Here is an 18391-nt window from a genome sequence, read left to right as displayed (position 1 = left end):
CAGCCGCGGTGGCCGCCGCCCGCAGGGCGCACCCTCGACGGAGTCGCCGCCGGAGGCTCGTACGTGGATGAGCCTCCGGCGGCGGCGCCCGCGCGGGGGGGGGCCCCGGGGGGCGGGGGGGGCGCCCCCCCGGCCCCCCCCCCCCGCGGGGGCCCCCGGGCCGGGGGGCGCCGCGGGCGGTTTGCCGGCCCCCCCCCCCCGGGCGGCGACTCCGTCGAGGTGGCTGCCCTTCGGGCAGGGTTTAGCCGCCCGCAGGGCGTACCCTCGACGGAGTCGCCGGCGGAGGCTCACGCGCTACAGCCTCAGCGCAGCGTGCTGGGACAAGCCCTTGTGAGAGGCAACGCAGGGTAGGTTTATAACTAATCGGCAATAGTTTAGTGGCTAGAATTCTCGCTTGTCGCGCGGGAGACCGGGGTTCAATTCCCCGTTGCCGAGTTTTTTTTGCGGGCATGGCGACCACTCTGATCGACGCGGTGGTGGAGCACGTCCGGCGGGTGGCCGGCGAGGTCAGCGGGCGACCGGCAGTGATCGGGCTGCAGGGCCTGCAGGGCATCGGCAAGACGACGCTGACGACGGCGCTGGCGGAGCTGGCGAGCCCGCGCGTGCTCGTGTTTTCGATCGACGACCTCTACCTGGACCAGACAGGCCTCGCGGCGGTGCGGGAGCGACACGCGGGCAACGGGCTGTACGTCAACAGGGGCGCGGCCGGCACGCACGAGGTGGCGCGGCTGGTGGCCATCCTGGAGGACGTGCGGGCGGGCCGGCCGACAGAGATCCCGCAGTACGACAAGAGCCTGCACGGCGGCGCAGGCGACCGGCTGCCGCGCAGCGCGTGGCGGCGCGTGGACGGGCCGTACGACGCGGTGGTGCTCGAGGGCTGGAACGTGGGGTTCCGCGCGGTGGGCGCGGCCGCCGCAGAGGCCGCGTGGGCAGCGGCGCCGGCGGACTCGGCGCTGCGGCGGTTCACGGCGGCGGACGTGGTCGCGGCAGACGCGGAGCTGGCCGCGTACGAGGCCGTGTGGCAGGCGTTCGACGGGTTCGTCCAGCTGGACGCGGAGGACGTCGGGTACGTGTACGCGTGGCGGCTGCAGCAGGAGCAGGCGCTGCGCGCGCGGACCGGCCGCGGCATGACGGACGAGCAGGTGGCGCGGTTCGTCGACACGTACATGCCCGCGTACGCGCTCTACCAGGCCGCCGTCCGGCGCGGGCTGTGGACGGACCGGCCCGGGCGGCAGCTGCGGGTCGTCGTCGGGCGGGACCGGCGGGTCGTCGGCGTCACGCGCATCTAGCAAAGAGTCGATTAATTAACGATACAACGGACGCCAGCTCAACGCCAATAAGATCCCATAAACAAAACACAGTTGCAAGCTTGCCGAGGGCGCGCGGGGCGGCCCAGATGTGGGCTAAGACGAGGAGCCCATATTGTACATGTAGAACGACGGGAACGGGACGCCGATCTCGGTCATGCTGTTGACGCCCGGGAGCGGGTTGGCCACGCCGGTGGCGATCGGCCACGGGCTGCCAGAGAACGCGTCGAGCATGGAGTAGTAGTAGTAGTAGTTGAATTGGTCAAAGTACTGGTACTGGTCGTAGGCCGGGCCCGGGCCCGCGCCGGCAAAGGCCGGCAGCGGCTGGGCCGGGGCCTGGGCCGGCGGCGGGGCCGGTCCGTGGGGGTGCGCGTGGGCGTGCGCGTGGAGATGGACCGGGGGCGCGTGCGCGGGGCCGTGGGCGTGCGCGGGCGGGTGGTGGGCGTGCGCCGGGGCCGCGTCCACGCCGTCGTACCAGCCGCGGCCGGCCGAGCCGGGCGACGACGCGGCCGAGTCGTTCGAGACGGCGTAGTCGCGGGGCGTCAGCAGCGGGGGCGCGTCCGCGGCCGCGTCGGGGTCGTCCTTGCCGGGCTCGGCCTGCCACTGCCGGCGGAAGAAGGGCTTCTTGCGCTTGGGCGCGGACGCGGCCGTGACGGCCTGCACGCACGGGAAGACGCACGCCCTGTTGCCTTTGGTACACCGGAGACACCGAGGATGCTGTTCGTCGCACTAAAGGTGGTTGTGATATTATAGACGCATTCCCGGCGATCTCGCTTGCATTGCTAGCTCTACCTTGACTCTGCGCTGCCGGCATGTGAGACACCCGGACCGCGTTCGCTTGTGTGGCCGTGACCGTCGTGTTCCCGGCTCGGTGGCCCTGGGGTTAGCTGTGCGCGCGGAGGGCCGTACGCCTTCAGGTCGAAGATGTTCTCGATGTACTGCCGGCTCATCGTGGCTGCGTGGGTGGAGACGGTGTGCGTGCGCCGGCGCGAATATATATAGCCGCCGGGAAAGGGGCCGCGGGACCGGGGGGAATAGGAGACAGGGGCGGGGGATAGGGAGCCGCCGAATCACCAGGGGGGACGCGCCTGCGGCGCGTCAGCGCGACGCGCGAAATTCAATTCGAATAGGCTTTGCGCGGCGCGCGGGCGGCCCCGCGGCCGCGGCCCCGCGGCCGGCGGCCGGCCGGGCGCGCGGCGATGTTCGAACGCGTCGCGCGGGTGAACCTTGCCGGCCCTGCCGCGCGCGGCCAGGGGGGTGGCGCTGTGACGAGCCGGCGCGGCCGGCCGGCCGCGCCCGCGGCCCACGCCCGCGCCGGCGGCCGCGGCCTGACAGGCGTCAGAACCGGTGCCTGCGCTAGCGAGCTGCAAGGGCATGCGAGTGGCGCGGAAGGTTCCGGCGCCACGCTGGCCGGCGGCAGAAGCGACCGCGGGCGGGCGGGCGGTGGTGGCTGGGGGCGGCGCGGCGCTGCGGCTGGCCAGGGTCTGAAGGGGGCGGCGGCGGCCGGGCCGGGCCGGCTTGGCGTGGCGCGGCCGCGCGGCGAGGTGGCGGCGCGGCACTACGTTGCGGCGGTGGTGGAACGCGGCGGAAGCGCGGCGGAAGCGCGGCGGAACCGTGGCGGAAGCGCGGCAGAACCGTGCGCGGGCGCGCGGGCGCCGCGCTACGCGCGGGCATACGTTTGGCCGCCGCCGCCCGCGGCACCACGTTCAGCCGTGCGTGGAAACAAAATACCGTAATAGACAAAATACAGACCCCCTCCTCCCCTGTCTCCTGACCGATCATGCTGGTATGTGTGTGGCATTAGTGTACGTGCAATAGGAGTACAGTGCTGGTCGTGGGCCCAAGCAAACCGGCTCAGGCCGGCACCGCGTCCTTCTTCTTCTCCTCGACGCCGACGCCGCGGCAGAGCGGGCACGAGTTGCGCCCGGTCGTCAGCCACTCGTCGATGCACGGCTTGTGGAAGAAGTGGCCGCAGTCCTGCAGCGTGCGGCACTCGTCGCCGAGCTCAAAGTCCGACAGGCAGACCAGGCACCGCTCGCCGAGGCGCTTGCGGTCGTCCGGCTCGTCGCCGCTCACCACCGCGACGCCGCCGGCGCGCTCGACGTCCTGCTCGCTGGCCACCGGCGGCTTGGCCGGGCCGATGAACGACGACAGCATGACCATGTCCTCGTACGTGGGGTTGTCGCTGAACAGGCTCGGCGTGCGCACGATCGGGTGGTTTTCGGGGTACGACCCGGCGAGGACGTAGATGATGAGCGAGCGCGTGCGCGGCGCGCCCGACTGCCCGCTGCTCGTCGACGACTGCGAGTCCGACCGCGCGCGCGTGCCGGCCGCCCACGACGCGTCCGACGGCCGCCGCGGCGACTCGCCGACCTCGGTCCCGTCGTCCGAGTTGTAGCCCCAGTCGCTGTCGTCGTCGTCCCAGCGGCGCGTCGACTGCACCGACTCGGCCGAGACGTCGGCGTCGGCGTCGGCGTCGACGTCGGCGTCGGCCGCGGCGTCGGCCGCGGCGTCGACGTCGACGTCGGCCGCGGTCTCGCTCGCCGCCGGCTCGCCCTCGCGCCGCGAGAACGACGAGATGATGTCTGCCGGCGAGTACGGCCGCCGCGCGTTGATGAACTCCTCCAGCGGCTGCGTCGGGCTTGTCTCGGGCTCGTCGTCCCGCCGGCCCGAGTACACCGAGCGGATGCCGACGATGATGACGTGCACCATCCGGCCACGGCCCTCGCCGGCCCGGCCGCTGCCGCCGAACCGGAACATGCGGAAGAAGTTGAGCGCGCCAGGGTCCGCCCGGTCCGCCCCTTCCTCGGCCGGCCGGTTGCGCAGCTCGTTGGTCAGCCAGCCGTTCTGCAGCGCCTGCAGAAACGACTCGAAGTTGCCCGAGTCGTCCCGGTCGGTCTCGGGCGGATCGAACGCGTCCGTGTCGGCGGCCGAGGCGCCCAGTGGCGGCGAGCCAAAGGCCGAGGCCGTCGGCGGCGACGCGGACGACGCCGTGGACGTCGCCGCCGTGGCCGCCGCACTCGACGGGTCCATGGCGCCGCCGGTGTTGGCCGCCAGCGACGCGGCCGCGGCCGCGATCGACAGCACCCGGTACAGCACCGACGCCTGGTCGTCGGCGGTGCCGTAGCCGGACCCAGTCTCGCTGCGGCCGGCGGTTTCGGTCGAGTGCTGGGACGTGGTCCGGCGCGACGAGCGCGTGAACGGCGCAAACGGACGGCCGTCGCGGCCGTCCTCGTGCGCGTCGGACCGCCGGCGCGACGAAAACAGCCGCGAGCCGGCGGGCGGGCTCGTGTGGCGGCCGTAGGACGAGCCCGTGGCCAGCGGGTCCGTCGGTGGCGGCGTTTCCGGCAGCGAGTCGACCGAGGCCGGCCGCGGCCGGCCGCGCGGCCAGAGCACGTCCGCGCTGTCGGCGTAGGCCGGCGGCGGCGGCGGCGGCGGCGGCGGCGGCGGCGACATGTTGCGCAGCCGCGACAGCCGCGAGCGCAGCGAGGAGATGCCGATGCCGCTGCTGACGGCGGTCGAGTTGGCGTCGTCTTCCGCGCGCCGGACGCGCGGAAACAGCCGCCGGGTCAGCGGCGGGTCCGCGTCCACGTCCATCGGCGTGGTCTCCGCGTCCGCTGACGGCGCCGGCCGTGGCGCCCGCCAGCCGGACGTGTACGACGACAGTGCCGGCATCGACAGCGACGACACCATCGGCGCCGGCGGCGCCGCAGCCGCCGGAAACGGCTCAAACGGCTCGGCAGGCGACAGCATGCTGCGGCGGGCCGGCCAGCGGCGCGGGGCCGGCTCGAGTGTGGCCAGGGGCGTCGACGACGGCGCGCGCATGGCCGTCGGCGAGCTGCCGGCGCCCTGGCGGAGCAGGCGCAGGCTGGAGAGGTGGCGCGAGATCCGGCGCGAGTGCGACGGCGTCCGCAGCGGGTCTGGCGACGCCGACAGCCGGGCCGGCGGCGACGCGCGCAGCGGCGAGCGCGTGTGGGCGCGCGCGGGCGACGCCGGGCGCGACGGCGGGCGCGGCGACGGCGCGGCCGGCGCGGCCGGCGGCGGCGACGGCGCCTGCGCCGGCTCGGGCGCAGGCTCGTCGCTGCTGGCGGAGGAGATGGTCTGGCCCATCCGACGGCGGGCGGGAGAGGTAGAGGGGCCGGTGGTCAGCACGCGGTGCAGGCACGGCCTGGAGCAGCGCACGCACGCACGCGGGAAGGACGGGGCGGGGGGGGTCTGGAGTCAGCAGAGCGCGTCGCGGCCGCAATCGGCGGCGGGCGACGGGGGCGGGCGATGCCGGCAAGCACGTACTGTGTCCAGCGTCGTCCTATTGCATTCTGGGACGCCGCGGATGGATGCGGAGTGCGCGAGCCGTTGGGGTCGTGGAGCCGGAGGCCGCGAGTAGGTCTCGCCGTCACGTGACCCGCGGCTGCGACGTCATCGGACGTGCCGCGATAGCGCGGCCGGGTAACGCTGCCGCCTGGCGGCCCGCGGGTCGCGGCGCGGCCGCGGGTCGCGGTGCGCCGCGGTCGCCGCACCGGCGACTCTCCGGCCGCGCACCGCCACGGGCGCAGGGCGGGCGGACCGCCGCCGCACCGCCGCACGCGGCCGCCCCCGCGCCCGCACGGCCACGCACCGCCGCCCAGGCTCCCCCACCCCAGCCACGCGGCCCGCGCCACCGCAGCCCGCCACCCTACGTTCAAAATGCACAGCGTGTATTGCGCAGCGCGCATGCTATCTCCACGTCACCCCGGCGTCTCCCAGCTAGATCGACAGCCGGTCAATTGAAACCCGTGCCGGCACGTCGTATTGTCTGCCGTCAGCGCGCCCCCCAGGCTACTCACAAGGGCTCCAGCCGGTAGTACTTGAACTGGCCGTTGATCTTCCGGCAGCAGATGTAGAGCGGGTCGGCCGGCGTCGGCGACGACCCGCCCGCCCGCAGGCTCTCAGAGCTCCCCCGGCGGCCCGGCGGCACGGCCACCGGCTGCATGTGTTTGTTGGGCGTCTCGGCCGGCGGCGGCGGCGGCCGGGCCGCGGCCGCCGGCGGCCGCGCTTCCGGCTCGTTCTGCTTCTGCCAGCGGAAGTCAAACACGCCCGTCAGGAGCGTTGACAGGAACGGTTTCCGCGCAGACATGGCTTGTGGGGCCGTGCGGCATGTGATTCGGCGGGCCGGGCGACGGTGTCGGGACGGCCCTGGAGAGTATCGGTGAGGGCGCCGGACAGAGCTCGCGAGCGGTGGAGCGGCGAAGACCTGCGCTTACCCGGCGCCGGCCGCCCGGCCGCGCTCACGTGACTTACCCGGCGCCGGCCGTCGCAATTCGGCGGCTCTGGTTGGCCAACCGCTCTTTTTCTGGCCCAAATTTTCCTCCCTTCCGCACACACCGCATTCACAATGGCTTTCGGCTTCAAGACCTACAACCTGGTAAGTGATGGCTGACCGCGGCTGGCGGCCGGTGGCGTGCCCGGCGGAGCCGGGTCCGGGGCCCGGCTCGTCCGGCGACGATTGCGTCGAGCGCGCGCCGGCACGCGCCGGCTCGGATCACGCCGGCGGCAGCGACGCCGGCTGCGCGCAAGCAATCGGCTGTGCGCGCGTGCGCGGGGCACGCCGGCGGGCGGACGGTGCCGGGGGCCGGCGATGGCGGGCAACGGGGGCCGGCAGCGACGCCGCTGGGGCGGTCTCGGGCAGGCACATAGCCGCCCGCGGGCGTCTGCGCAGGCACCGCCCCGCCAGAGCCGCCGCCAGAGCCGCCGCCAGACGCTCGGCAGCGTCGCGCGTCGCCCGGCGCGTCGCCCGGCCCCAGCCGCGCAGGCGCAGGCATATAGCCGCATATAGCCGCACCAGCACACCGCTAACTCGTCCAGGGAAGACTCTCGTACACGTACCAGCCGAACGTGCTGGGCATCACCCCCAAGATCGCCACCAAGTGGTAAGTGGGCCTACGCGCAAGCTGACAGCAGGGTCCCGATCCTGGGCGTGTGGGGCGCCGGCGCCGGCTGCGCCGCCCTCTTCCTCCTCGAGGGCGTGCCCCGCGCGCGCGCCGACATCCTGCAGAAGATCCCCGTCGTCGGCAAGTACTGGGTCCGCCCGGTGGACCCCGAGGACGTGCCGTTCTAAGCGAGTGAATAAATTCTGTATTGTCTACGGCGCGGCCTCGCACTTTGGCATCTTGCTGAGGACCGAGAAGCGGAAGACGATCTCGAGCTGGGGTCAGCAGGGTCGCGCGCACACGTACCATGGACACCATGAGCGAGAGCACGATGAGCCAGATGATGATCCAGGTGATGCGCGACATGTTGGCCTCGGCAATCGAGTCGGCCACGATGTCGGCGAGGTCGAGGAAGACCTTGCAGCGCTCGTTGAGCACGAGGATGCGCTGCTTGATCTCGAGGTACTCGCGCACGGCCGAGTAGAGCGGGTGTAGGTTGGGCTCGTCCTCCCAGAAGAAGTCGGGGATGTCGAGCACGTTGGACGACAGGTTGACGTCCACGCGCAGCTTGAACAGCCGGCCCTCGAGCTTCATGACGTCCTCGCGCACGATGATCTCGAGCTGGCCGGTGAGCGCGAGCGCCTTGGGCACGGACTCGATCTCGAGCATGGTCTGCTCCATCTTGGACTCGAAGAACGAGAGCTTGGTGGACTGCGAGATGGCGTGCGACATGGTCAGCTTGACCATGTGGTCGTCCGACCGCAGCGTGATGATGTCGTTGTAGATGCGCGGCGAGCGGCTGCGCTTGGAGTACTCGAACTGGAACTCCTCGGTCTCGATGTCCTGCTCGGCGATCGGCCGGACGATGAGCCCGTTGCCGGAGCGCGTGCCCTTGAGCGCGAGCTGGAGGTCGTCGCGCGAGAGCGGCGGCAGCGGCGCGGACGAGAACGTCGAGGACGTGGCGAACGTGAGGTCGGCGAGGATGTCCTTCTCCTGCGGCTCGGTGAAGTTCCAGAACACGATCACGCCGTACGAGAACACAAACATCTCGGCGTGGTGGCTGAGCTCGGCGTGCTCGGCCGCGCGGGCGCGGGCCTTGGCCTTGCGCCGCCGCCGGCGCTCGGCCGCCTCCGCCCCGCCGTTCTCGCCGTTCTCGCCGTCCTCGGTCTCGGTCTCGGTCTCGGTCTCGGTCTCGGTCTCGGTCTCGGTCTCGACGTCGGCGTCCGCCCCGGCGTCGGCCTCGAGCACGGTCTCGGCCGCCGCCGGCTCTGCCGTCGCCGGCGCCGGCGCCAGCGGCGCCACCGCGCCCTGGTCGTCGATCAGGCTCACGTCCGCCGACGTCCGCCGGTCGTACTCGGCCGCCGACATCCAGCCCGACCGCGCGCGCTCGGCGTCCGAGTCCGGCCGCGCGCCGAAGCTCTCCATGGCGATGCCCTCGCGGTCGTCCTCGCCGTCGTCGTCGTGGAACCGGGCCACCGGCGGCGGCGTCGGCGACGCGGTCTCGTCGCCGTCCATCCCGCCGTTCGACCGCACCCGGCACCCGTACCGGCCCGGCAGCAGCGGCAGCTTGTACGACGCGTACAGCACGGGCTCGGCGTTGTCGTACAGCTTGGGGTGGACGTGGTGGTGCATCGACAGGAACGTCGACATGGCCGGGATCAGGCACTTCTCCGAGATGTAGTACGCCGTCACGCGCGACCGCGGCCGCGCGTTGCCCGGCCGCGCTGCCGCCGCCGCCAGCGGCCGCGGCTTGGCCGGCGTGTCGCTGTAGCGGTCCTGGGCCGTCGCCGCGTGGTACGCCGTGTACGGCTTGCGCTTCGCCGGCCGCGCCCCGCCCGCCCGCGCGTCCTCGCCGCCCGTCTCGGGCAGCAGCACGACCTTGTCGGCGGCCGATCCGCCCGTGGAGATCCGGTCGCGGTGGCCGATCACCGTGTCGCCGTCGTCCACAAACTCGCCCAGCAGGTCCGTGTCGTCCGCGTCGTCGTACTCGTCCTGGTACCCGCGCCCGACCGCGCCCACCGTGTGCCGGCCCTTGGCCAGGTTTGCCGTCCGGCCCTTCATCACCAGCAGCCGCGGATCGCGCGTGCGCCCGGACTCGGTCCGCGCCGGCGCCGTGGGCGGCTGCGTGTGCGACCCCGAGAACAGAATGTTGCTCACGCTGATGTCGCTGAACCGGTTGCCGTGGCTCGTGCGGCTGCCGGACCCGGCCACCCCGGCGACGAGCCGCGCGGCCGTGTCTGGCCGGCCGGCGGGCCGGCCGGCCGGCGGCGCCTCGGCCGACGCGGCGGCGTGCGCGCCCTCGCGCCGCGACCGCGCGTCCGTCACCAGGATCGACGGCGATCGGTTCGGCTGGGGCCGCTGCTGAGACTGTCGCGACATGGTCCTCAGATCGATCTCGGCCACTCCGTGGCGTGGATGGTGCGGAGCGTGGGAGTTTGTAAAGTGGTCTGGGCAACACCAAACCGGCTGCACCGTGCCTGTGGGAGATCGCGCCGGCGTCGCGCCGCACGTGTGGAGCCGCACGCCGTGCGGCGCGACGCGTGGCGTGGCGCATTGCCGCCGGAGACTCGCGGTGGCGGTGCGGCGAGCCTCCGGCGGCGACTCCGTCGAGGTGCGCCCTGCGGGCGGCCGTGCGCCACACTACGCGCCGCGCGTCTCCCAGCGGGCTCCATACTCGCCAGGCCTGCGGTGGCGGTGCAAGGAGCCTCCGGCGGCGACTCCGTCGAGGGTGCGCCCTGCGGGCGGCAATGCGCCACACTACGCGTACCGCGCCAACACCACACTCGTCCGGATGCTCATTCTGTGGCGGTGCAACAAGCCTCCGGCGGCGACTCCGTCGAGGGTGGTGCCCTTCGGGCAGGGTGCGGCCGGCACGTAGCCTCAGGCGGCTATGCGCCACACTGCACGCCATTCAATGACCACGCGCCTGCCCGAAGGGCAGCCACCCTCGACGGAGTCGCCGCCGGAGGCTCGTTGCACCTCTGGCCAGTCGTGTGCGGCTATGCGCCACGCTATACGCCAATCTGTGACCACGCGCCTGCCCGAAGGGCAGCCACCCTCGACGGAGTCGCCGCCGGAGGCTCGTTGCACCGCCACAGATCCGTGGGGGCGCGTCCTACGGGCAGGCCGGTGACGCATACGCCGGCACGTCCGCGGAGACGGCAGGATCTGGTGCCGGTGTCGCTGGTGCGACCCGGGCGCTTATACGTTTGCCGCGCGGAAGTTCCGGGCGTCTGTGGTACGACGTGGCGGCCATACGTCTGCCCGACGGGCAGCTACCCTCGACGGAGTCGCCGCCGGAGGCCCGCCCGGCCGCCTGTCCTAGACGTGGCGGCTATACGTCTGCCCGAAGGGCAGCTACCCTCGACGGAGTCGCCGCCGGAGGCTCGTCCGGCCGCCTGTGATACGACGTGGCGGCTATACGTTTGCCCGAGGGGTCGCCGCCGCAGGACGCCCAGCCGGGAGGAGGCACGCGAAAGTGCGCCGCACGGCGTGCGGCTCTAATTACTACTATACATCGTTCACTCGCTCTTGCTCGAGCTGTCCTCGGTCTGGGTGGCCACCGCCGCGCCGTGCGTGACGGTCGGGCGGCCGCGGCCGGTCAGGTCGCGCAGAATGCCGCCGAACGTGTTCTTCAGCGCGCCGCGGCCCTCCCAGACCGGGTAGATGCCGACAATGAGCAGCGCCAGGAAGATCCAGATGATGCCGACGACGACCCAGCCCGTGAAGAACTTGCGCGAGAAGATGTAGCCCGAGCCGTACATGGGCATCGGCCACAGGATGATGAGCGCGAGCGCCATGAAGACGGTCAGGCCGCCGGCAATGCGCGACGCCCGCTGCAGCGCCGCGGCCTCGGTGCGCTCGCGCTCCTCGGCGGCCTCGGCGGCCGTCGTGGCCACCGGGTAGGCCTTCTCGGCGTCGGCATCGGCCGGGGCCACAGGCTCGGCCGGGGCCGGCTCTTCCTCGGCCGCCGAGCGGATGTTCTTCATGGACTCCCAGTCGTAGTTGTCCGGCTTGATGAACGTCAGGATCGGCACAAACACGACCGGGGCCAGCAGCGCAGTCACGTTGCCCGCCAGCATCGGGATGTTCTGGCCGGTGGTCTCGACGGTCAGCACGCCGTCGTACTGCAGGTGCGTCGTGACCAGCCAGGCCGTCAGCGAGCAGGCCAGGCCCAGCACCGGCGACAGCGCCGCGGCCAGCAGCGACTGGCGCTTCCACATCATGGTCAGCGTTGCCGGGACAACGGCGGACGAGATGATGACGCCCATGAACAGGTACAGGTAGCCCATCGACACGTTGGCGTAGTACAGGCCGGACGCAAAGCCGGCCATGATCAGGCCGTAGGCCACGACGGCCGTGTGCGAGACGGCAATCAGCTGGCGCGACGTCGCCGCCGGGTTGATGTACGTCTTGTAGATGTCGTAGGTGCAGATCGACGAGACCGCGATCAGCTCGGCCGACGAGGCCGAGGTCACGGCCATGAAGATCAGCAGCAGCGACGCGGCCGCGCCGCCCTTGCCGAGCAGGGCCAGGGCCGCGTTCGGCAGCACCAGCCCGGCCGAGACGTCGGCGGCCGACATGCGCTCGGGGTACGTCGGCCAGATCGGGTTGCCCTCGAGCGCGAGCGCGGACAGGCCCATGGTGGTCGCGCACAGCCACGGGATGGCGAACCACGCGATGCCGCCCATGATGTAGCCCGGCAGCGCGGCCGCGGGCGAGGCCGCGATCGCCTTGTTCCAGTAGCCGTTGTCGAGGAAGACGGTGCCGAAGTTGCCGACGAGGTTGATGACGAAGAAGATGGCGCCCTCGGTCGAGCGCATGGTCAGGTACGACCCGTCCTTGTTTCCGTCGACCGGGTACTTGGCCGCGACCTCCTGCAGCAGCTCCCAGACGCGGCCGGGCGAGCCCAGGTCGGCGTTGGTGGCGTAGGCCGAGAAGGTGAAGATCAGGATGATGACCAGGATGACCACCGTGTGGATGTAGTCGGTCAGGAACGTGGCCCGGATGCCGCCGAAGAGCGTGTAGATGACGACGCCGAACGGCAGCAGGAAGCAGGCCGCGACCGTGTGCATGCCCGTGAGCGACGTGACCACGGCCGAGCCGCCGGTGAGCAGCATGGCCGTCACCAGGATGTTGGCGCAGAAGCCAAAGACCATGAACACGCAGTGGCCGATCGGGCCGTAGCGCGCGCGCACGACCTCGAGGAACGTGTGCGCGCGCGGCGCGCGCTTCTTGAGCTCAATTGCGATCGTGGCGAAGAGGATGATCTGCACGGTCGCGCCCGACGCGTACCAGAACGGGCCCGAGACACCGTACTTGTACGTGACCGCGGTCGACTGCAGCAGCGTGGCCGCCCACGTCCACGACGACACGACCGCGGACGCGATCAGGCCGGTCTTGACCGTGCGGCCGGCGGTCGAGAACTCCTCCGAGTCCATGTTTTCGTTCTGGTAGCGCTTGAGCAGGTACGTGGTGAGAACCATGCCGGCGGCGAACGCCAGGCCGAGGCCGACGACGATGCCTGGCGTCAGCGCGCCCGCGCGCACACGTACCGTATCCGACTCCTTGGGACAGCGGTGCTTCGGTCATAGTCAGGCTGTTCGTGTGCGGTTCCGCCCGGCCGCGCCGCGGGCTTTATACCGCCGCCGCCCGAGTGCGAACACCGCGGGCAGGCCGCCGGAAAGTCAAATCAGGTACATCCGGGAGGTTATCGGCCGATAGTCGGCTGCGGCAACGCTAATCAGCAAACGCTGTCGGGTGTGCCTGCCCGGCTGCATCTCGATCTAATCTGCCCCTTTGGGCGCCGGGCGCGGCGCGCAGAGCACTCCGAGCCCACGGCGTGCCGAGACCGCGGCGCCGATGCCGGGACGGTGCGCCGCTGACGTGGACGCCGGGCGTTCGGTGGCGGCCGCCGATCGGGCGCCCTGCAGAAGCGCTGTGGCGGCGGTGCGGCGGCGCTGACAGGGCGGCGCGGACGTCGGGGCGGCGGTGGCCGCGGCCGGCAGGCGGCCGACGTCCCCGCGGCGCGGCACGCGAGGCGATAGCAGATAGCCGTGGATGGCAGGCGAGTCGCGAGCGGCCGCCGGCGGGCATCGCGCGATGGAGGCGGCGGGCACTAGTGGGCGCTAGCCCGTGTGGGTTTAGCGGAACGGAACCAGGGCGCTGGCCTGTGCATCGGGCGGGACAATCATGCCCGAGCGGGCCTAGCGCGCTCATTATCGGGCGGCGGTACCGCGGCGGCGGACCCTATTGAACCTTATTGGCTGGCTGCCGCCGTCGTTATCGACACCGGACGACAGGCGCGCTGCAGCGCGCTGTCTGGCGTGCGGCCGGCGGCCGGCGGCCGGCAGGTTGCCGGCCGGAGCGGCGCCGCAGCGGCGACACAGGGCTCGAGCGGCGCGTGGCGCGCGGCTGGGGCGGCGCCCCCTCGTCAAGCTTCGGCGCTCCTAGCGAGATGTGGCGTTCGCGCGATGTGCTGGGCCCTGCACGCCCATTGTGGCGGGCTCCCATTGTGGCGGGCTTGTCCCGGGCGGCCGAGCGCGGGCAGGCCAGCGGGTGCGGCGGCGAGGGCCTGCGGCGCCGGCCAGGGCCCCGGGCTGACACGTGCGGAGACCGCAGCCGCGGCGCGCTGCACTAGGCGGCCCACTCCGCCGCACGATAGAGCCGATATGATAGAGCCCGCGGATAGCGATCGCCGTTAGCGGCGGCGGCCGCAATGGCGTGCTGCTGCGGTGTGCTGCAGCGATGCCGTGTGCTAGCGCGGGTCGGCGCTAGCGCGCCCGATCGGGCGGGTTGCATCGGCGCCGCGACCCGGAGGGGCAGCCGGCGGAGGTGGTCACGTGCCACTCGAGCCGCACCGGTGACCCGGCGTTTGGTCGTCGCTAGCGGCATGCGAACAGCGGCGGTGACGCGGCCGCCAAGCACGCGAGGTACGCGACCCGGCCGGCCCGGGCCCTGCGCGGCCAGACCGGCGGCCGTCGCCGCGCGCAGGTCCGCGGCGACTAGTCAAGCGAGTCGCCGACTGGAGCGCACCCGCGCCCGTCCGGGCCTGCCCGAGCCCGCCCGGGCCGCGCCAGCGCGCGCCAAGGCCGGCCAGCCGAGACAGCGCCGGCGACGGAGGCAGTGCAGCGCGCCAATGCGGACATCCGACGGATTACGGTTGCGCACGGCGGCGTCCGCAGGATGCTATCAGAGGGGCGGGCCCACGAGCGCGGGCCCTTGGCGAGCGAAGGCAAGCGGCATTTTAGCCGCAGGAGCCTGCAGGTGGCCGCAGTAGCGCGCGCGCGGGTCGGGGCTAGCTGCGACCCGCCCTGCCCAGCCGGGGCCGACCCGCCGCGCGACCCGCTGCCGCGACCCGGCCCGCCGCTAGCGCTGCGCTGCGCGACCCGCGGCCCTCGCGCCGGCCCTCTGGCACCGCTAGTGGCCGCCCGGCCGCCGCCCGTGCCTATCAAGCGCGGCCCCGGCCCTGCCGCCGCCCCCGCCGCGCCCGGCCGCCCGTGCCCCGCCGTGGGCCCATGCGCGTCGCGGGTCGCCGCCACGCGCCTGCACGCCCCTGCGGGTCGTCGGCGGACCGCCGGCGAGCCGCCCAATCGAGGCCGTTCCGCGCGCTAGTGCCATCACCCTAGCGCTAGGTGCAGCCCACCGCGCAGCGCCCGCACCCAGGCAACTGGTGCCTCACACTAGCGCGCGCGGTAACCGTGCGCGGCTAGCCGAGCACCGTGTGCCTAGCGTGTCCGCAGCTGTCGTCGGCCTCCCGTCCCGCGGCCGCGCCGGCGCGGCCGCGTCCAGGCCCGTCCGGCGATCGCCCCGCCCGCGGCTGGCCGTCGTCACCGCCGCCGTCGCGCCGCCAAGCTACCGAACGAGTGGCCCCGGCACGCTGCGTCGACGGCCGCTAGCCCCGGCACCGGGCACACGCACGCCCGCAACGCGAGGCGCGCCCGCGCCAGCCCGAAGCGGCCTAGATCCGCGCCCAGGCGGTATCATGCTCGCGCCAGCCGCGCTTCCGGGTAGACCGCGCACAGAGTTCGGCCCGCAAACCGTCGGCCGGCGAATATATACAACCGCCCCGGGCGACAGCTGCGGCGGCGGCTCGACACATGGACCCGGCCAGTCTTTCGCAGGACGGCATGGCAGAGATCATGCACGACATGGCCCCGGCGGCCGCGCCCGGCCGGTCCAAGAAGCCGGCCGACAAGGTCAACTTCTCGATGACCAACGACCAGCGCCGCCAGCTGTGTCTCTACGCCGACGCCCACCCCGAGGTCAACCAGAAGCAGCTGATCGAGTGGTTCCGCCAGCGGTTCCAGGTCGCGCCGAGCCAGGCCGCCATCTCGCGCTGCCTCAAGCGCAAGACCGACATCCTCGAGGACACCGAGACCGTGCCCAACCTCAAGCGGCTCAAGCGCGTCACGTACCCGCTCATGGAGAACGCGCTGTACAAGTGGTTCGTCGAGTACCGCGGCCGCGTGCCCATGGACGGCAACGTGCTCAAGCAGAAGGGCCAGTACTTCCTCGACCTGTTCTACCCGGCCGTGTCGGCGCGCGAGGTCGAGTTCCACTTCTCCGACGGCTGGCTGGCCCGGTTCAAGGCCCGCCACAACATCAAGAAGACGCGGGTGACGACGGCGGACACGCAGGCGTCGCGCACGCGGACCGCGGCCGAGGCCATGGCCGAGATCCGCGCGAAAATCGCCCAGTTTGCGCCCCGGGACGTGTTTGTCATGGACGAGACGCCGCTGCTGTACCAGGTCGCGGCCGCCGCGGCCGCCCACACGCCGCGGGCGGCCGCGGGCGTGGACCTGAACGCGGCCCGCGACCGGCTGACGCTCGCCGTGTGCGCCAACGCCGACGGCTCCGAGAAGCTGCCGTGCTGGGCCGTCGGCCGGTACCAGCACCCGCGGTCGCTGCAGGGCGTCGACCTGACCGGGCTGGACATCACGTACGTGTACGAGCCCACGGACACGTTCTCGCCGGCGCTGTTCAAGAACTACCTGCACTGGTTTGACAGCTGCATGGCCGGCCGCCGGGTGCTGCTGATAGTCGACCACGCGGACGCGCACCTGCTGTTTTCGGGGCGCCTGCTCAACACGGAAATCGTCGTGCTGCCGCCGGACCCGCCGCGGAACACGCACCCGGCCGCGGTGGGCGCCGCGCGCGCGCTCAAGGCGCACTACCGGTGCCGGCTGGTTGAACTGCTGGCGGCGCGGCTGGAGCACGGCGACGACCGCCGGGTCGTCACCGTGCTGGAGGCCATGTCGATGGTCGCGCAGGTCTGGCACGACGACGTCGCGCCCGAGCTGCTGGCCGCTGCGTTCTCGGGCTCGTGCCTGGTGGCGGACCACGCCGATCCGCGGCTGGCGCCGGCGCTGGCGGCGCCGGTCGTGCCGGCCGGCCTCGGCGCTGGCGGCATGAACGTTCTCCCGGGCATGCCTGGCGCCCCGCCGCTGCACTTTGCGCCGTACGCGCCCTTTGCGCCCCCGCCGCTCGGCCTGGCCGTGGCCGACGTCGAGCAGAACCTCTACGGCGCGCCCGGCCGGATACCGCTCGTCGCGTCCGGCTACGACCCGTTCCTGCAGGCGCTGCCGCACGACCTGCCGCCGGCCGCGGTCCCGGCCGACCAGCTCGACGGCCTGCTCAACCCGACCGACGACGCGCTGCTGCAGCCCGCCGTCGAGGAGATCCTCGGCGACGACGGCGCCGGGCCGCCCGCGCCGGCCGACCTCGGCCTCGACGACCACGGACCCACCACGGACGACTACACCGAGCTCGCGGACGAGCGCGTGTCGGACGCGTCTGCGCTCGGCGCGCTGGCCGTGCTCGAGAAGTACTGGCTGCAGCGCAACCCGGAACTGCTGCGGCGGCCGCTGGCTGCCCACCGCCACGACATTCTCACGAAACGCATTGCCGTCAAGCAGACCACGCTCGACCGGATCCTGCGATAGGCTCGCCGGCCGCAGGCGCGCCGGCAGATGTACATTACAATGGAGCTGTAGGATACTAGTACCGCGGGAACGAGGGGTCGACGTCGCGCGCCCAGCGCTCGAGCCCGCCGGCGACGTCCACGACCGCGACTCCGGGCAGCCGCCGCTGCAGGATCGGCACGGCCACGCGCGAGTCCACGCCCCGCCGACAGACCACGTAGACCGGGCCGGCCAGGGCGAGCGGCTCGGGCCGGTCGAGCTCAGCCAGCGGCAGGTTGACGGCGCCGGGCAGGGCGCAGAGACCGAACTGGACGCGCTCGCGGACGTCGACGAGCGTGTGCGGGCCGGCACGGGCGGCGGCGTACTCGGCCGGCGACACGGCGGCGGCCGGCGGCGGCGCGGGCGGCGGCGCGCCGCAGAACGCGACGTAGTCGACGGCGCCGGCGGCGATGGCGGCGCGCGTGATGGTCGGCGCCGCACCGCATGCGGCGCAGTCCGGGCGGCGGCCGCGCAGCCGCACCTCGCGCCACATCGGGCGGTGCAGCGCCGCGTACATGAGCATCGTCGGTGGCGCAGCGGGGTCGCGCAGGCCTGCGGCCAGCCGCAGGGCCTCGGTCGCCTGCAGGACGCCCATGGCGCCCACGACGGGGCCCACGATCCCGGCGTCCTCGCACACGGCCACCGCGGCCGCCGCCGGCGCGACCGGCACCACGCAGCGGTAGCAGGGGCCGCCGGCGTGGTTGAGCACCAGCAGCTGGCCCTCGGCCCGTAGCGCGCTCGCGGCCACGACCGGCCGGCCGGCGGCCACAGCCGCGTCCGACAGCAGGTACCGCGTCTGCGGCGCGTCCACGCAGTCGACCACGATGTCGTACTCGTCGACCAGATCAAACACGTTGGCGGGCTCGACGCGGACAACGTGCGCGCGCACGCGCACGCGCGGGTTCAACGCGCGCGCAAACGCGGCTGCAGACTCGGCCTTGGGCCGGCCCACGGTCGCGCACGAGTGCACGATCTGGCGGTGCAGGTTCGACGTGGCCACCGTGTCGTCATCGGCGATGCCCAGCGTGCCGACGCCGGCGCCGGCCAGGTACGCGATGGCGGCGGCGCCCAGGCCGCCCGCGCCCACGACCAGCACGCGCGCGGCGCGGATCGCCAGCTGGCCTGTCGTTAGCGTTGCGGCGCGTGCCCCTACCGTCCAGGCCGATCTCGGGCACGATCATCTGGCGGCCGTAGCGCTCGTACTCGTCGAGATCGA

The 18391-nt window shown here is 72.9% G+C and overlaps 7 protein-coding genes and 1 non-coding gene across 8 annotated transcripts; 3 read left to right on the top strand and 5 right to left on the bottom strand.

Moving 5' to 3' along the window:
* Positions 1-363: 363 nt before the first annotated feature.
* On the top strand, positions 364-435 carry V1510DRAFT_t204. The gene has a single exon. It is a non-coding gene; the product is annotated as a tRNA-Asp (tRNA).
* Positions 399-1581, top strand: V1510DRAFT_420898 (P-loop containing nucleoside triphosphate hydrolase protein). The gene has a single exon (XM_066934527.1). It carries the CDS (start codon positions 450-452, stop codon positions 1287-1289), a length of 840 nt encoding a protein of 279 aa, XP_066787609.1. The 5' UTR covers positions 399-449; the 3' UTR covers positions 1290-1581.
* On the bottom strand, positions 1272-2401 carry V1510DRAFT_420897 (uncharacterized protein). Its single transcript, XM_066934526.1, has 3 exons — positions 2217-2401; positions 2100-2184; positions 1272-2036 (listed from the first exon to the last, which is right to left on the bottom strand). Exons 1-3 carry the CDS (start codon positions 2255-2257, stop codon positions 1404-1406), a joined length of 759 nt encoding a protein of 252 aa, XP_066787608.1. The 5' UTR covers positions 2258-2401; the 3' UTR covers positions 1272-1403.
* Positions 2402-3022: 621 nt separating this feature from the next.
* On the bottom strand, positions 3023-3803 carry V1510DRAFT_420894 (uncharacterized protein). Its single transcript, XM_066934525.1, has one exon. It carries the CDS (start codon positions 3468-3470, stop codon positions 3162-3164), a length of 309 nt encoding a protein of 102 aa, XP_066787607.1. The 5' UTR covers positions 3471-3803; the 3' UTR covers positions 3023-3161.
* Positions 3804-6678: 2875 nt separating this feature from the next.
* V1510DRAFT_404384 (ubiquinol-cytochrome-c reductase complex subunit-domain-containing protein) lies at positions 6679-7401 on the top strand (the record flags this gene model as incomplete). The annotated part of the gene is made up of 3 exons (XM_066932238.1): positions 6679-6708; positions 7149-7213; positions 7245-7401. 3 exons carry the CDS (start codon positions 6679-6681, stop codon positions 7399-7401), a joined length of 252 nt encoding a protein of 83 aa, XP_066787606.1.
* V1510DRAFT_420889 (uncharacterized protein) lies at positions 7333-8400 on the bottom strand. Its single transcript, XM_066934524.1, has 2 exons — positions 7520-8400; positions 7333-7488 (listed from the first exon to the last, which is right to left on the bottom strand). Exons 1-2 carry the CDS (start codon positions 8258-8260, stop codon positions 7426-7428), a joined length of 804 nt encoding a protein of 267 aa, XP_066787605.1. The 5' UTR covers positions 8261-8400; the 3' UTR covers positions 7333-7425.
* A 2228-nt stretch (positions 8401-10628) lies between these two features.
* V1510DRAFT_397678 (urea active transporter) lies at positions 10629-12824 on the bottom strand. The gene is made up of 2 exons (XM_066931912.1): positions 12769-12824; positions 10629-12737 (listed from the first exon to the last, which is right to left on the bottom strand). Exons 1-2 carry the CDS (start codon positions 12803-12805, stop codon positions 10735-10737), a joined length of 2040 nt encoding a protein of 679 aa, XP_066787604.1. The 5' UTR covers positions 12806-12824; the 3' UTR covers positions 10629-10734.
* Positions 12825-17049: 4225 nt separating this feature from the next.
* On the bottom strand, positions 17050-18383 carry V1510DRAFT_381526 (uncharacterized protein). The gene is made up of 2 exons (XM_066931644.1): positions 18329-18383; positions 17050-18297 (listed from the first exon to the last, which is right to left on the bottom strand). The coding sequence occupies exons 1-2, from the start codon at positions 18354-18356 to the stop codon at positions 17213-17215; spliced, it is 1113 nt and encodes a 370-aa protein (XP_066787603.1). The 5' UTR covers positions 18357-18383; the 3' UTR covers positions 17050-17212.
* Positions 18384-18391: the final 8 nt, after the last annotated feature.

The sequence above is a fragment of the Dipodascopsis tothii genome, assembly GCF_038497935.1.
Source record: "Dipodascopsis tothii strain CBS 759.85 unplaced genomic scaffold V1510scaffold_27, whole genome shotgun sequence".
NCBI classification, from domain to species: Eukaryota; Fungi; Ascomycota; class Lipomycetes; order Lipomycetales; family Lipomycetaceae; genus Neoaidaea; species Neoaidaea tothii.
The sequence above is the reverse complement of the archived record's forward strand: the minus strand, read 5'-3'. Positions and strand labels throughout refer to the sequence as shown.

What these genes read in the sequence shown, in the direction of transcription:
- V1510DRAFT_420898 (XM_066934527.1), top strand. Translation starts at nt 450, where the DNA reads ATGGCGACCACTCTGATCGACGCGGTGGTGGAGCACGTCCGGCGGGTG.
- V1510DRAFT_420897 (XM_066934526.1), bottom strand. Translation starts at nt 2,257, where the DNA reads ATGAGCCGGCAGTACATCGAGAACATCTTCGACCTGAAGGC. An exon ending in AACATCTTCGACCTGAAGGC is followed by an intron (nt 2,185 to 2,216) that starts GTACGGCCCTCC and finishes AGCTAACCCCAG; the next exon opens with GGCCACCGAGCCGGGAACAC. An exon ending in GCCGGCAGCGCAGAGTCAAG is followed by an intron (nt 2,037 to 2,099) that starts GTAGAGCTAGCA and finishes AACCACCTTTAG; the next exon opens with TGCGACGAACAGCATCCTCG.
- V1510DRAFT_420894 (XM_066934525.1), bottom strand. Translation starts at nt 3,470, where the DNA reads ATGGTCATGCTGTCGTCGTTCATCGGCCCGGCCAAGCCGCCGGTGGCC.
- V1510DRAFT_420889 (XM_066934524.1), bottom strand. Translation starts at nt 8,260, where the DNA reads ATGTTTGTGTTCTCGTACGGCGTGATCGTGTTCTGGAACTTCACCGAG. An exon ending in TCTCGCTCATGGTGTCCATG is followed by an intron (nt 7,489 to 7,519) that starts GTACGTGTGCGC and finishes TGCTGACCCCAG; the next exon opens with CTCGAGATCGTCTTCCGCTT.
- V1510DRAFT_397678 (XM_066931912.1), bottom strand. Translation starts at nt 12,805, where the DNA reads ATGACCGAAGCACCGCTGTCCCAAGGAGTCGGATACG. An exon ending in GTCCCAAGGAGTCGGATACG is followed by an intron (nt 12,738 to 12,768) that starts GTACGTGTGCGC and finishes CGCTGACGCCAG; the next exon opens with GCATCGTCGTCGGCCTCGGC.
- V1510DRAFT_381526 (XM_066931644.1), bottom strand. Translation starts at nt 18,356, where the DNA reads ATGATCGTGCCCGAGATCGGCCTGGACG. An exon ending in GCCCGAGATCGGCCTGGACG is followed by an intron (nt 18,298 to 18,328) that starts GTAGGGGCACGC and finishes CGCTAACGACAG; the next exon opens with GCCAGCTGGCGATCCGCGCC.